This window comes from Equus przewalskii, chromosome X (genome assembly GCF_037783145.1).
Source record: "Equus przewalskii isolate Varuska chromosome X, EquPr2, whole genome shotgun sequence".
In the NCBI taxonomy this organism is placed as follows: Eukaryota; Metazoa; Chordata; class Mammalia; order Perissodactyla; family Equidae; genus Equus; species Equus przewalskii.
In genome coordinates this window covers 24,484,488-24,500,279 of record NC_091863.1, presented here as the reverse complement: position 1 = coordinate 24,500,279, position 15,792 = coordinate 24,484,488, and the positions used below count along the sequence as shown (strand labels likewise).

General features: G+C 42.8%; 1 protein-coding gene across 8 annotated transcripts in view; it reads right to left on the bottom strand.

The window, feature by feature from the left end:
- GK (glycerol kinase) overlaps nucleotides 1-14,049 on the bottom strand; it is a 68,489-nt gene extending 54,440 nt beyond the window's left edge. For 5 of the 8 annotated variants that reach the window (XM_070605671.1, XM_070605674.1, XM_070605672.1 and 2 more), the window contains exons 1-3: nucleotides 13,651-14,035; nucleotides 3,072-3,145; nucleotides 395-501 (exon numbers count right to left, since the gene is read on the bottom strand). In XM_070605671.1, coding sequence (XP_070461772.1) covers nucleotides 395-501; nucleotides 3,072-3,145; nucleotides 13,651-13,728 — 259 coding nt within the window. In that variant the 5' untranslated portion in view covers nucleotides 13,729-14,035. Of the gene's footprint in view, nucleotides 1-394; nucleotides 502-3,071; nucleotides 3,146-13,650 lie in introns of all 8 variants that reach the window. The other 3 variants (XM_070605677.1, XM_070605679.1, XM_070605675.1) reach the window with 2 other exon arrangements.
- Nucleotides 14,050-15,792: the final 1,743 nt, after the last annotated feature.

Genomic DNA, 15,792 nt, shown 5'->3' with positions numbered 1-15,792 from the left:
TCTTTTCCTCAAACACTCTTCTCCCAGATATTTGCCTGGCTGCCCCTTTTGGCCTTTGAGACCTCAGCAAAAGTGTCACCTCTTCAGAGACGCCTTCTTTGGCCATCCAATTTAAAGTAAGCCCCTCTAGGCATACTCTACCATATCGCTTGGCTTTATTTTCTGCATGGGACTTCTCAGTATCTGAAATTAGCTTGTATTTGTCCGCTCTTATTGTTGGTCTTACGCTCACCAAAATCAAAGCTTCATTAGAACAGGGACTTAATCTTCCTGTTTACTGTTGTATCCTCAGTTCTCGCAGAAATGCCTGCCACTGCATAGGCACTCGATTATGTGCTGAATGAATATGATCGAGATAATCACACCATGGAGTAAAATATTCTATTAAAAATACCTTTTATGTTGGAAATATCAATATTGAGCTGTCCAAGCTTCTCACAGGTTTTCTCTATACACTCGTAGACAGACTGCAGAATTTCCTTAGGGTCTTGTTCCACCCACCTTTGAACAAAGGAATGTATCTGGTTAGTCCACAAGAAAGCAATACAACTGTAATTTATTTCTCTAGAAATGATCACTTATGAGGGTGTGGCTGGGACGTAAATTAAAATCAGCTAAACAAAGCAAAACATATCCAGTATTCTAAAGAAATGATTTAAAGAAAAGTCTATTTCCCTTACATTTTTATTATTCTTCATACAATAGTTAATTATTTGAAAGGAGGCAAGTAATAACAGGTCACAAATAGCAAACATTCTATCTATTTTAAAATCATTTTCTCAAATCCAATAAGAAATTAGTCCCCCAGTTCTTTAAATCCTGTGGGTTTGATGAATTTTGATAAACTTTCTGCAGGTTTCACTAGTCACTAGTTATTTCTAAGTAGACTGATATACACATATTTTATTTATTTATTTGTTCATTGTATTTATTTAGTTGTTTACTTATGAAGCAAAAGGAATTTTGAAAAATCAAATAAGTATACTACTCTCTTTTGCCATTTTCCCCTAAAACATGTTGCTAGAATTTAGGGAAAAAATTTAAATTCAGTTCAATAACTATTTCATGTAGACAAGTGCTTAATCCAAGTTTTCAAACTCAATCCCAGTGTGCTTTTGGCAAGGTAACAGGGCGTCAGGAGGATAAAAGGCTCATAACAAATGACAAGGAGGAGAAACAAATGGTGATTTGAAGAAACTCGAAGGAGAAATGACACAAGTTACAGGAATCCTACAGTAGGATCTGGAAGTAGCAAGGGAATTCCCAATGCCTTTCTTCTCCATCTGCCTCAGGCCTGCCTGGCTAAATGCTTCCCTTTTCTCAGCTTTGAGCTCTGTCTCTAAATTCTCTTCTTCCAAAGACCCAAACTCCTTCCACATATTTCGAATTTTCGTCCTTCCAAGACCCAGGTATCCTTTCTCCAAGTTGCACTGGGATCAGGCCTGCGGACAGGCATTCTCATGATGCTAACATATCAGAAGCTTTTATTATTAAACAAAGGAATTCTCTAAAACATAGGAGCACATTTCTCATGGGAAGAACATGACAAAACTTGGTAAGACACCAATTTTTTCTCTTTCTTAAATTGAAGTAAACTTTACAGTGAAATGCACAAATCCAAAGTGCATAATTTGTTGAGTTTTAACAAATGTATACACCCATCTAACCAACACCCCAGCCAAGACACAGAATATTTCCCTCACCTCAGAAAGTTCTTTCACGCCCCTTTCAAGTCAACTGCATATGTGACAGGCAAACACTTGTCTGATTTCTATCATCCTAGATTAGTTTAGCCTCTTCCTGAACTTCAGATAAATGGAGCCATGTAGTACGTGCTCTTTTGCATCCAGCTTTTTTCACTTTCCATGATATCAACGAAACTCATCCATGTTGTTGTGTCTATCAGTTCACTTTTTTTCTTCTTGAGGAAGATTCACCCCGAGCTGACATTGCTGCCGATCTTCCTCTTTTTGTATGTGAGCCACCACCACAGCATGGCCACTGACAGATAAGTGGTGTAGGTCCGCACCCGGGGAACTGAACCCAGGCTGCAGAAGCACAGTGTGCTGAACTTAACCACTAGGCCACTGGGGCTGGCCCTCAGTTCACTTTTTAAAAACTGCTGAATAGTATTTCATTGTTATTCATTCTACTGACGACAGACATTTGGGTTATTTCCAGTTTGGAGCTATTATGAATAAAGCTGCTATAAACATTCATGTATAAGTCTTTCTAGAGACATATGTTTTCATTTCTCTTGGATAAATTCCTAAGAGTTGTACGCTGCAGATGTATGGTTAATTTTATAAGAAACTGCCACACAGTTTTGCAAAGTGCTTGTATCATAAACACCATTAAATTTTAAATAATATACTTAACATTATATTTCATCACAATTACTACACATGAACATTATACCCAAAATGGATGATTTCAGCATTAGATAGTGTGTGAATGCTTTTTTAAAAACATCTATCTTTAAGAAACAAACCCTTACACTTAAATCAACAAGGCAGAAGTTTGGCAATGAAGACGACAGAACTAAATGACTTCAAAGCCAATGGAGAATTTCTGATATCTAATACTTCTTTGCTTGATTACTTTATTATCCCTTCCTCTCCCGTCCCTGAATTCCTAAGCCATCAATTACCCACATGTTTTTGCTGAGCTACCAAGTTATTAGCTTTTTTTCTTGACTAATACCTATTCCTCAAAAGTCTTCCTTGGCTGACCCAGTGGCGCAGCCGTTAAGTGCGCACGTTCCACTTCGGGGGCCCGGGGTTCACCGGTTCAGATCCCGGGTGCAGGCATGGCACTGCTTAGCATGCCATGCTGTGGCAGGCGTCCCACATATAAAGTAGAGGAAGATGGACACGGATGTTAGCTCAGGGCCAGTCTCCCTCAGCAAAAAGAGGAGGATTGGCAGCAGTCAGCTCAGGGCTAATCTTCCTCAAAAAAAAAAAAGTCTTCTCCAGAGGGTGTTTGCTCAAGTTTACAAAGCCACAGGGTAGGTGGGGTGCGATGAACTAATAAACATGATGTATCTTTACATATTAAATTAGGAAACATACCCTTCTCTTGGAAACTCTTGTTTTATTTCCACTTGATGATGACTAAGTAGTTCGGCTGTTTTCGAATTGAAAACCTGAAAAACACATTGCAACATTAGGGTGCAAGTGCAGGTAGACAGCAAAGTTGTTTAAAGTTGTTCAGCCACTGAAGTTCTTATTCATTGATAGAAAAAGTCCACTTAGATAAAATGCCATACAAGACGATCTACCTTCTCTTCAGACAGAATCATCAAAGTTCTAAGGTAGCTTCAGAAATAATAACTTCTTCTTAAAGAGAAATCTATTGAAGATCAAATTAAAGAGGCAACTCCTTATTCTTTAAAAAAAAAAAACAAGAATGGCTCCAGATGTAGGAAAGTTAATACATCAACCAGCTAATAGTATGAATTTCTTTTCAAGAATAAGAGAGCTGGCAAAATGCTGATAATGATGGCGTAAGGTTCCATTCTGCATCCACCTTAGAAGTGGAGACAGAAAGAGTCATAGATGCCCAGGCGGGGAAGCGTCCTGTGTAAATCCCTTTGAAGGACAAGAGGTAAAAAGAGCCGTGTCAGCAGGGGGGAAGTATACCCTGGCATTCAGCTCAATGCTCTCTGTGGCATACCTGTCAGGAACTCCTGCCCCTTGATACAAAACACTGAAACCAACGGATGAAAGCTAACCAAGAAGTGCTGTGCAATTCTCCACAATTTTAATACTACTAAAACAATATTTTTTCTAAAACTTAGCAACTTTTTTTCATATATATTATTTTTCACCTGGGAGTACCTATACTGGAGTACCAAAATACTTAGTCTTTCAGAGTAAGGATTCATATTTTAATTAAAATTAACTTCCCCAAATCACTGTAATTGCAGCAATAAAGTAACGTCCAATTAGTTAAGAAAGTGTTTCCATGCCTAGGCTTCCTGTGGGAGAAAATTTCCTGCTCAGTGCAGACTAAGAAAGAGAAAGTAACAAGAGAAAACACATTGTGAGGCACTGCTCCCCTCCAGAATTCTCCACACATACACCTCCTTTCCGGGAGGGAGTGAGAAACATAATGAAAGCAAAAAGACAAATTCTCAAGTCTTTTGAGGGGAGAAGATATCTTATGAGCCGAAGGTTAACTGGACACATCACAAATAAAAGGCACTTGGCAGAATCCCACGTCATATTCTGGTAATTTACAACTTAGCACTGGGGTATGTCTCCAGGATGTCCACCCCATTTGTCCTGTTTCATTCGCTGAAGTATCTCTAGGGCCTAGAATGGTGCCTGGGACAGAGTCGATGCTCAAAAAATATATGTTCAATGTCTGAAAAAATATGGTCTATCCAGTACTTACTAGGAGAAAAATTATCAAATTAAATGAGAAATGGTTATGCGGCAGAAAAACTCTAATAGGAAACTATGGTTGTATTATTTCCATTCATATAACTGCTGCTCCCAGGGTCTTCTCTCAAATTGCCAAAGGACTAGGGGTGAAGGAAAAAGGTGATCCTTTATGCTGGCTGGATTCATAAAAACCTTAATAGCAGACCTATGGGGCTATGAATAGAATGAGATCCTTCTTCCATCACTTCCTAGCCTTAACTATGTTAACTTCAGGACTCTCACACTAAAAATGAATTTATAGGCCTTTGGAATAGGCAATGAAAAGGGAAGGATTTTGGTAAATTCTATTTGCCACATTAGAGAATGACACCATCTAATCACACAGCATTTAGACATACCCAGATGGAGCCTGGACCTCCCTACTTCTTTAGAGCTCTGAATCTGAGGAGAAAATGGACATCACCTTTCGGTGTTTAGAATTTGACCCTGTGCACCACTCCCAGGTTTGTGGGACACTTTTTACATTTAATATTTTTAGAATCTGCAAAACTTTCTTAGTGCGGCACTATCCAATAAAAATATAATGGAAATCACAAATGCAAGCCAGATATGTAATTTTAAGTTTTCTCATAAAACACAATAAAAAGAAACAGGTGATATTAATTTTAATAATACATTTTATTTAAACCAATACATCTAAAAAATTATCATTTCAACCAGTGATCAATATAAAAATTACTAATGAAATCTTTTACATTTTCTTAGTACTAAGTCTTTGAAATCGGGTATATATTTCACACCGATGGTCCACCTCAATTCGTACTAATCACATTTAAAGTGATCAACAGCTACACGTGGCTAGTGGCTGTCATATTGGATAGTGAAGTTCTAGAGTACTCTTTTTCTCATATATCTAGGTTTGTGTGAAGAATCATAATGAAACCTCCTAGCCAACCACTTGTCTGCAGATGCATAAGTATACAAAGGAGGCTAAAGATGTTTCCACAAGACAGTATGGCTGGAGGTTAACTAATTCCATATGGGAACACATTGCCCAGTAGCAAGAATGCTAGTCTGTTCTTTTCAAGTAGATTTCAAAAGCCATTGCCAATTAAAGATGGCAGTGGCTATACAGTTTGCTTTATAAAAGGTCTAGCATGGTCATTTGTTTAAAAATCATTAGATGGTGGGGCCAGCGCTGTGGTGCAGCGGTTAAGTTCGCATGTTCCACTTCGGCGGCCTGGGGTTCGCTGGTTTGGATCCCGGGTGCGGACACAGCACCGCTGGGAAAGCCATGCTGTGGCAGGCATCCCATATATAAAGTAGAGGAAGACGGGCATGAATGTTAGCTCTGGGCCAGTCTTCCTCAGCAAAAAGAGGAGGATTGGCGGCAGTTGGCTCAGGGCTAATCTTCCTCAAAAAAAAGAGAAAAAATCATTAGATGGCAACAGAGAAACACCTTAGAATTACAGATATTCAGTATCTTTTTCTCCCTTTTCAAGTTTGAAATTCACCAAATTGAACAGGTAAAACTTTGGATGCACAACGGCACAGAAGAGAAGACTCTCTTTAAGAAAGTTAACTAGGGGCCAGCCCGGCGGCCGAGTGGTTAAGTTTGCGCACTCCGCTGTGGCGGCCCAGGGTTTTGCTGGTTCGGATCCTGGACGCGGACATGGCACCACTCATCAGGCCACGTTGAGGTGGCACCCCACACGCCACAACTAGAAGGACCCATAACTAAGGTATACAACTATGTACTGGGGGGATTTGGGGAGAAAAAGCAGAAAGAAAAAAAAAAGAAGATTGGCAACAGTTGTTAGCTCAGGTGCTAATCTTAAAAAAAAAAAGAAAAAATAAAATTAATTAAAAGGAATGTTTTAAGATACAATGAATCTATGGGAGCTAGAAGAGATCCTAGAGATGCTCTGGGCCAGTGTTTTCAAAATGTACTCCCTGCATTTCTGTGGCCCTTCAGAAGCTGGGAAGGAGGGTCAGGGAGCTCCAGCTGAGCCTCTGGACCACACCCACCTTAGATTTCACATTTTATTGACTTCAGCTTCCAGATTTAAACCCTTCCAGTCAAAAGCTTAACAAGGCGTCCCAAGGAAAAAAACAAAGGACAACACAAATTGAAACCCATGGACTGAATGTAATGCTCATATTTACAGAGCATTACTCCAAGAGATTAGATAATGCTGACAAACAGGGCTAAACGTTAGGTACTCTAAATACCAATTCAGTGCTTTTCCAGTACAAGATTCTACTAACACTAATTATGATCTTGTCATCATCCATTAAGTGGCAGCAAATACAAAGAAGTTGTATAACATCGGGCTGCCAGTGCTATGAAGAGGAGAAAGGACACCTAACCCAGACTTGTGGAGGTCAGAGAAGGACTCGCAGAAGAGAACTTCTAGACTGACCTCAGGTTAAATAGCAGGGAGTCCATGTGGGACCAGGAATGGGTGGGGGAGGCTGGGCTGAGGCAGGGAGAGCAGCTGCCACGTGTCTGCAGTGATCCAGGTGAGATACCTGGAGGGCTCCACTCTGGGGGCGGCAGTGGTGGGGACTGAAAGGAGTGAAGTGCGTGTGCGGAGAGGGATTTAATTTAGGAGATATAAGCAATTCGACTCATCAAGGGTTTGGATGGGGAGGAGCGAGAAAAAGGAGGAACACTCAAGGATGACGGGCTATAGGTTAGGGTAGGCAGTGTTTACAAGACAAAGGATAGGGTAGGAACAGTAGTTGGGGTACAGAAAGAGGTAAGGAGATTGCAAATTTCGTTTTAGATAATGTGCGTTTGAGGTGTTACTCGGACATGTAAGTGCAGATGCCCAGCAATCAGTTGCTTATAGTTTAGGTCATAAGCTTAAAGAAAGAGATCCACTAAGGGTACAAACTCGGAACTAGTAGATAAATAAGTCCTGGAGATCTAATGCACAGCATAGAGATTATAGTCAATAATACTGTATTATAAACTTCAAAGTTGCTAAGAGACTAGATTTTAATTGATCCCCCCACAAAAAAGAAATACTTGTGTGACATGATAGAGATGTTAGCTAACGCTACAGTGGTCATCTTATTGCAGTACATAAATGCATGAAATGAACACATTGTCCACCTCAATTTACACAATGTTATATGTCAATTAGACTTCAATAAAAAAAGAAAGAGATGCGTTCTCAGAATTTGGTGCAGGCCAGAAAGGCAGATGAGAACTTCACACTTGGTGTAACATGGAGGCAAAGAGCACAGGCCTGGGAGGCACACAGAGCGGGGTGGGGATCAAGCCCCAGCTCTGCCCGTGTCAGCTGTCTGACTTTAACTTTTCTGAGCCTCGACTTTTCCATCTGTAAAGGGATTAAATAAAATAATTTATGGACAGTACTTTGCACAGGGCAGGCAGAGTATGCATCCAGAAGATGTTACCATTACTGTTGTTGCTACGACTATTATTTTTATTACTATTATTACTATTACTACCAGCACCAGCACTACTGATAGGTGATAGAATTAGGATTCAAAATCACCAGTTCTATATTCATCTCTAAGCCCAAATCACATCTCAGTTCCAGATTTTGTTGTGGGGGGAGGGCAATTAAAAACTGAAGAAACAAGTTCATGCAGGAAGAGAATTTAGCACAGCACAGGCATATAGCACAAGCTCAGAATATGTTACCACTACTGCTGTTGCTACTCCTGCCGTTGCTGCTTCTTGTTCTTATTCTTACGGCGGCTACTACTACCATTACCTATAAGTGGTAGAATTAAAAGTCACCAGTTCTACGGGCCGGCCCCGTGGCCGAGTGGTTAAGTTCGCGCGCTCCGCTTCGGAGGCCCGGGGTTTCGCCGGTTCGAATCCTGGGCGCGGACATGGCACCGCTCATCCAAGCCAGGCTGAGGTGGCGTCCCACATGCCACAACTAGAAGGACCCACAAGTAAAAATATACAACTATGTACCGGGGGTCTTTGGGGAGAAAAAGGAAAAATAAAATCTTTAAAAAAAAAAGTCACCAGCTCTATATTCACCACTATGCTTAAATCATGACTCAATTCCAGATTTGGAGGAGGGGGACAGTTAGAAAACGGAAGAAGTCGGGAAAATCATTTTTATAAAAAATTGTTTGAAAAGGACTTTCTGCAACAACGCATGCCTCCTCCATCTTAGAAGGAGAGCAGTGGAGAGACAAAATGCTGTCCTTACAAAGTAACTGTCCGTTAGGCTTGCCTCACTCCTCCTGTGACTAATTCAGCTATTCCATCATAAACACGCACATTCATTCCCCTCCCCACGTGATTTCCCCTCCAGCCTATTCTTTTATGCCACACTGTACTATGTGATAAGACATTTTTCAGGAATGTGAACTCCCGCTCTAGAACACTATGATACTATATCAAACTGAATGACCTAAAATAAAAATACTAGCTAAATATGTTACATCGCAAACTTGACCACAAAAGGCGTCATGGTGTCTTCCAAAAAGCCACAGAAGAAAACTTAGCAAATGGCATTATATTTTTCTTAAAAGTGAAATTGTATTAAATAGCATATACATATATCTAATACAGCTAATATACATATATCTAATGCTGAATTCGACTTTTTCCAAGACCCCACAAGGTGTACCTTCCTAGTCTTTTGATCCTAGTCAACACATCTCATCTCTGTAGGCCAATGTCTATTCTGCTGATGTCTATCCATATAATAAGCACCTGCCACATGCCACATGCTGTGTTAGGCTTTGGGGAGGGAAAAGAAAAGACATCATTCTGCCCCTCAAGGAGCTCAAAATTGAAAGCTCTTAACTCTTAGGGTTGTGACAGACAAGAGGACGAGAGGGTGACAGCTCTCTGATGAGAATGTGTCCTTGCCATTTGCGTAACGTGATGGGCAAGAAAACAAACCAACTTTGTGGGAAAAAAAAAAACACACAAAAGAATCACAACTATAGCTATTACAAGAGTGGCCCCATTCCAGCTATGAGCCAAATTAGTTTTACCAAATTTGCTGTTCATTAGTCCCTGGCCCCTAATGGGTACTTAATAAATATGTGTCAAATAAATAAATGAAACAAAGCAAGCGGAAATTCGTCCCTAAGCCTTACGAGATCTCTAAGTAGGATGAGACAACTGGGGCCAGGGCAATGTTTCCTGCCAAAATAAGCACGGAACTACAATTCTAGTCATTCTTCATAGACACCAGCTATTGGAACAAAATGGTTACGCAACCATTATCCACGGTGACTACACTTGCGCCCTGCCCTGGACTTGCTGAATCCGAATTACAAGATCATCAAAACCAGCATCACTTATTCCAAGGCAACATTTTTTACAGACTGTGAAACCAATGTATAAGTATGCTTTTCTTGGTGAAGATTCATCTGTGACTATAATCAGAAGTGACACTGGAGTGAGAGGTGAGTAAGTGGCCTTCTCCAGCCTCTCATCTTCCCTTCACAGTACTCCAGGGAGCCAGGAGCCTAAGGCAGGAGTCAGGACAGGCTTCTGAGGGTGCCAGCCCCGGACTTGAGTCCTAGCTCCACCAGTTACTGTGCGACCTTGGCCACCATCCTCAGCACAGTCTAATCAGCTGTGTAAAGGAGCTTACTAATACTGCCTACATCATAGTTGTTATGAGGATTAAATGAGATAATTCTGGAAAAGTCCTCAACACGGTACCCGACACATGTCAAGCGACAACACATTCTAAGCCTTTGGTTTTCTTTTGAGCATTCAACTTAATGGGGAAAAAACAAAGTTACCAAACTCAAGAAGGAAGTTGACTGTTTAAGCTGAAACTTTCGTCTTATAAAGAAACGGCCCCTCCTTGAAACCTGTTAGACTAATTCTCTTTCCAGGAAGTTCCCACTCTGCAATCTGAGTAACCATGTGCCAACCCCAATTCGCTTTCCCATCACACAAGCTGGAAATTTTCCTTTAGCACAAAGCATATGCATAGGGTCCCAAGATTAATTCTTCGACAACTGCAGGAAGAAAGGAATAGATCCCCTAAAATGGCAGGTCTATTACTAAAATAGCAGAAATTAAGTAATCAAACATATCCAAGTCAGAAAGTTATGAGATTTTTTCACAAGGTAAAAAAGAGAACCAGAATTAAAAATCTGTTGACCTATTAAAGAAAAATGATCATCTATTCAATAAACATTTGTAAAGTGCTCCCCACAGACACGTGTTCATTTGTTGTGTTGACCAAGATGTTTTAAGGAATAAAAAGATGAATAAGGCTTAAAAGGAGGTCCCTGCTCTCAAGTACAGCAGGCATATAATACAAAGTAGGTGATAAGAGCTATTCATAGAGACAGAAGAAGAGTGCTATAGGAAGGGGGAGAAATTCTAAGAATTTGAGGAAGACTTCTACTGAGACTGTAGTTGAGCCCTTATGTAAGGTAGATAAGAATTTCAAGAAGCAAAGTGGCACAGGGGAGGAGGCATTCCCCTTGGATGAAAGAGCACGAATAAAGAAATCTTGTGTCCTTTATGGGAGAAAGCTAATATTATTAGCATAGAAAAGGAAGAAGAAAGCTTGGAGAGGTTATTGGTCTTGTGAAAGCTGAATTCGACATGCAAACTTGACGAATAATCGTCAGGAAATTATTTAAATACCTTTAACTTTGTAAGCTTCCTTATGAGAGTTCTTCTCCACTGTATTCTTTCCTGAGAAGGTAAGCAACTATTTTTTGAGTCATAATTACAACATGGAACAATACGCCTGGAACAACTCCTGGGAATCACCTTGTGATTGAAACACTTATTCACCACATCTATTATCTGCCTTTTGGAGGGAGTGGTTTAGCAATCTCTTTCCTTATGATCAAAGGAAAAAATACCTTGCTAAACCTTTCCCAAGTTCTCCTCTACTTCCCACAGGATGGCTAAGTCTTTTTCTCTACCCTTGAAGCATTCTTTCATAGTTGTTTCTCAAAGAGCAGAAAACATTATTGATCAACTTTTATATGTCCTTCAATAAGCAGGATGGGGGTCTTCTGAATCTCCATCTTAGCTTACTCATTGAGAACGTGTCATACAGAGCCCAGTAAACAGAACCCAAATTTTGAAGGCTCATGTTGTTCACGTCACACACTGAACAACTGATTGTGATAATATGAAGTTGATTTATTCCTTCCGCATCAATGCAGAAAGCTGCCTCTTGGACAACAGAAACTGAGGGACCAGGAACAACCTGCAGTAGATAAAGAAGATTGCTGGGCTATACGGACAGCAACAGTGAAGAGCTGAAAGGAAGACAAGCACAGTAAGGCTGGCTCCTAAAAAGGCAGACTACAAAGTTATGAAATATTTTACCCACTTTCTAGAGGGCAAAGGCTGTATCAACTTGGCAACAATCACCACGTTTGGTTTGTCGCCCACAACGACAAACTATGAACTAGTTGCCAACATTCAAGAATAGGAAGATTTCGGGGCTGGCTGGGTGGCATTGTGGTTGAGTGGTTGAGCTCTGCTTTGGTGGCCTGGGTTTCATGGAGTTGCGAGTTCAGATCCCGGGCATGGACCTACACACTGCACATCAAGCCACGCTGTGGCAGCATCCCATATGTAAAGCGGAGGAAGATTGGCACAGATGTTAGCTCAGGGACAAACTTCCTCACCAAAAAAAAAAGGAAGATTTCACTGAAAACTCTAGACTACCAGTTTTTCTTAAAGAATTTGAAGATCTGGCAACACCAGGCTTGTGTCCTGCTTGGCAGCTATAGGCTGTTCCCTTGGCCTGGGTCTGCTCTCCAGTCTGACCCCCTCCCCCTGCCTGCCCCGGCCCCTGCAAGCATTTGTGTGGGCCATTCTTGGATATGCCTTCAAAAATCAACCCACAGTTAGTCAGCACACACGACTTAATGGTCTTTCTTAATTTTAAATACACAATGATGATTATGTATTTTATGTGGTGATCAAATCCAGTTAGGGAGACTTTCTTCCTTATGATTCAGGATTACTTTATAAACATTTATGAAAATAAGACAAAGTGATACCTGCCCTGGGTGATCAAAAGGTAAACAATGTAAGAGATGGAAGAACCGTGTCTTGGCGGCTCAAACCAGGGTAAGTCATTAAAGAAGACTCAAACTACAATTGGACTGAAAGCTTTCCATTTTAGACAAGAGAGACGAGTATCAAAATAAAGACATAACTGCAGGTTTTAGTCAAGTGGTCAGCTAAACAGAACTTTGAAAATATATATATACTGTACATATGATGTATACATACACATACTAAATAATGCACGAAAAAACGATTTGAGGTAAAGCAGTGAGAATGGAGCTAAATAATCAATAAATATTTACAGCAACTTGCCAGGTTAGTCAACCGTCCACTGAAAGCACGGGCTCTTGACCAACTAGCGTTTATTTGAATGACTTTTAAATTATCTTACTGAACTCAGTACTAGATCACCGTTAAGCGCAAGTTTCGTAATCGCACAAAACAAATTAACAAGCAGAGCCACTTAAATAGCACTGTTATGGTAAAACTCTGCTGTCATATACGGTAAATAAAAAGAGAAAACAGAATTTCCCTGTCCCTTTATGCTGTGAAGCGTGGAAAGGACAATCATCTGTTCGTAATGGGCAAAGCATCAGAACTGAAATTTGCGAGTCTTCAAAATTAAATAAAGATTCTGGTAAAAGCAGTGTAGTGTGACTTTTTCCTACTGTGTCCTGCCACCCCCGGCCCCCTTCCTTAGCATTCTACCTTCTGCAATTTCTACGGGAGAAGATGACAACGCATCATTACGCTAATACTATATTCGTTCTACTGCTCCAAAGGACGCAGTGTTAGGCTACCACAGCCGTGACACAGCTTTCCCCCCATCCAAGGACGTCCTGCGCCCCGCAGGCCAAATGCTCCCGGGGAAGACCGCAGCAGCGGTCAATGTGGCCACCTGTCCCCGGCTGCAGGCAGGCCGCTCTGCACAGATGCTCGGCGAGTCCTAGCTCCCTTTGGGGGAGGAGTCCTCCCATTAGTAGGTGACCCGGCTCCACCGCTAAGGCCGGGGCTACTCAGCTCGGCCTCCGGGGGTCGCGAGAGGCCGAGGTACCCCAGGCCTGGGCGGGGCGGCTCCAGCGTGGCAGGTCCCGTTCCGCTCCGGGGATCTTGGCCTCCTTCCCTTGCCTGACGGCAGGGGCCCGGGGCCGGGGGAGGCGCGAGATGGGGACGCGATACCCAGCGCCGGCGTCCCCGGGCTCCCGCCCCATCTCAGCTCCTCCTCAAATGTCACCCCCGGCTCACCAAAAAGCGCGTCGAGCTGGTGCCCTGGTCCACCGCCCCCACCAGCGGCCCCAAAACTGCTTTCTTCGTGGCTGCCATGAAACCAGCTCCGGGTCGGCGAGCAATCGCGGCCCGTTTCCCGGGTGACGGCGGCGCGCAGGGGAGGGGTAGCGGCGAGTCGGTAGGGCAAGGCGGCGCTGCCCGGCAGAACTTTCGGCCGCGCTCCGGCGGCCCCTTTACGGGCGCCGAGCCTTCTCACCCCGCCCCTCCGGCCCAGGCCCCGCCCCCAGCCGCGTTCCCCACGGCTCCGGGGGAGTAGCGGGGGGGAGGGGGGCGCTGTCTGCCGGGCCAGCCAATCAGTTAACGCGGAAAGAGGCGGAACGTTCCGACAACCCGAGGGCGGTGAGACGTCACGGGGGCAAGGGCCCGCGCTGCAGGTCACGTGGGGCCCGGCGACCCGGCGGCGCGGTCAGCTTGCTGCAGGGTCGGGGCGGAGGCGGGTGCTGCAGGTTGGCAGGGAACGCCGCTGGCCGGCCGAAAGGGCACAACCCCACCCGCGCCCTGGGGCTCCCGCCCGCGGATGGGTTCCAAAGTGCACAACTGCTTGTTCCGCTGGTGGGCTATGCAGAGCGCGGCGTGAGTCGACCGACCCCTCCTGGCCTTCCCGCGCTTCCCACGCCCCGCCCACTTGCCCGCTCCCCGCTCACGATAATCCTCCCCTCTACAGGGACTGACCCTGTGTCTTGTCACTTCCAGGAGCTACGCGAATCCCTCGCCTTTGTAGGCTTTTCTGGGACAAGGAATGTGAAGTTCGTTCTGTTTAGCATGGAAGGGAAGCTCTCAAAATCAACCTCCCCTGGTCCCCCAATTAACTATCCCAGCAGAAGTCGCCCAGCACTTCTCTGTCCCGATGCGCCCTTGCGCTTCCTAGATCTCACTCTGGTCTCCCCTCCCTCACACGCCATTTCCTTTCCCTCCATTAACTGCTCTGGACTGCAAAGGAAAGAAAAGGGGCTTTCTCGTTTGACCTGGAATTTATCTTGCCAGGATCTTTTTGGATCCTATGTTCCAGGGGTTTTCAAACTTTAGACCAAGACCCACTGTGAGAAATAGTTTACAAAAGAACCCGGGGCAAGTGCGCACGTGTGCGCCTGCATTTATTTATAATTTACATATTATAGTTACATATATAAATGCATTTTATATATATTTACATATATTGAAAAATGTTTCCAAAACAGTACTTATCCTTCCATGGTATGCATTCTGTATTTTTTTATCCTATTGCATATCGTTTTTTCAAACTGCTGGTTGAAAAATGGCTAAATTGATTTTGTAAACCACCATGCTCTCTATCAATTTCAGAAGTATTCTATTCCCACTCTTTCATTTCTTTCCACCCCTTTCCCCAATCTCGCAGTATTCTGGAACATCATTTCTGCTTTTTTCCCCTTCTTGCCTTACTCTACACCACCTTACTTGTCCATCTCTGTGTTTATAGTTTTACCACACTTGCTCTGGAAGCAAATTTGCCTTTACTCTGTCCAGAAATCAGACTCTGGTGTTCTAGATGAGGCCTGCTTCTGGAGATGCTGGACTTGTAACTATTAAGCAACTGGTTTGCTTTAGGATTGGAGTGCAGATAATCAGTATTTCTGAATTTCTTGGAAGAGGAAAAGACACAGACAGGCATACAGGCAAATGTAAAAGATCTAGGCTAATTTGCCTGTAAATACAGTGAAAGATGTTAATTGAATCATATAGATAAGGATTTCCTTGACTCTAGCAGGCAGTAAAGAAAGCCACCACACCTGCCACACTGATCCATTAAAAAAAAATCCCTGATCACGTTCGAACTTTCGCATATTTTTGACTCAGATTGCAACAGGACAGCAGATTATTTGTTTCGCAGTATAGTGGGATCAGAATTCAGACATTTCAGAATAAGTAGGGTTAGATGTACATGAGAGATTCTTAAAATGCATTGATTCTGTGGTTCCCACAACAGTCTGTATTCCAAATCCTCATTCCTTTCACCAAAAACAAAATGGAAAGGTCAAGATATTATTTGAGCTTTCAGAAGTCACACATATCTAAGCTCTCTCATAGAGATCTGGAAAGGTCAAAGGGAAAGGTTTTAAATGAAAGAGTCCCGCTCAGGCC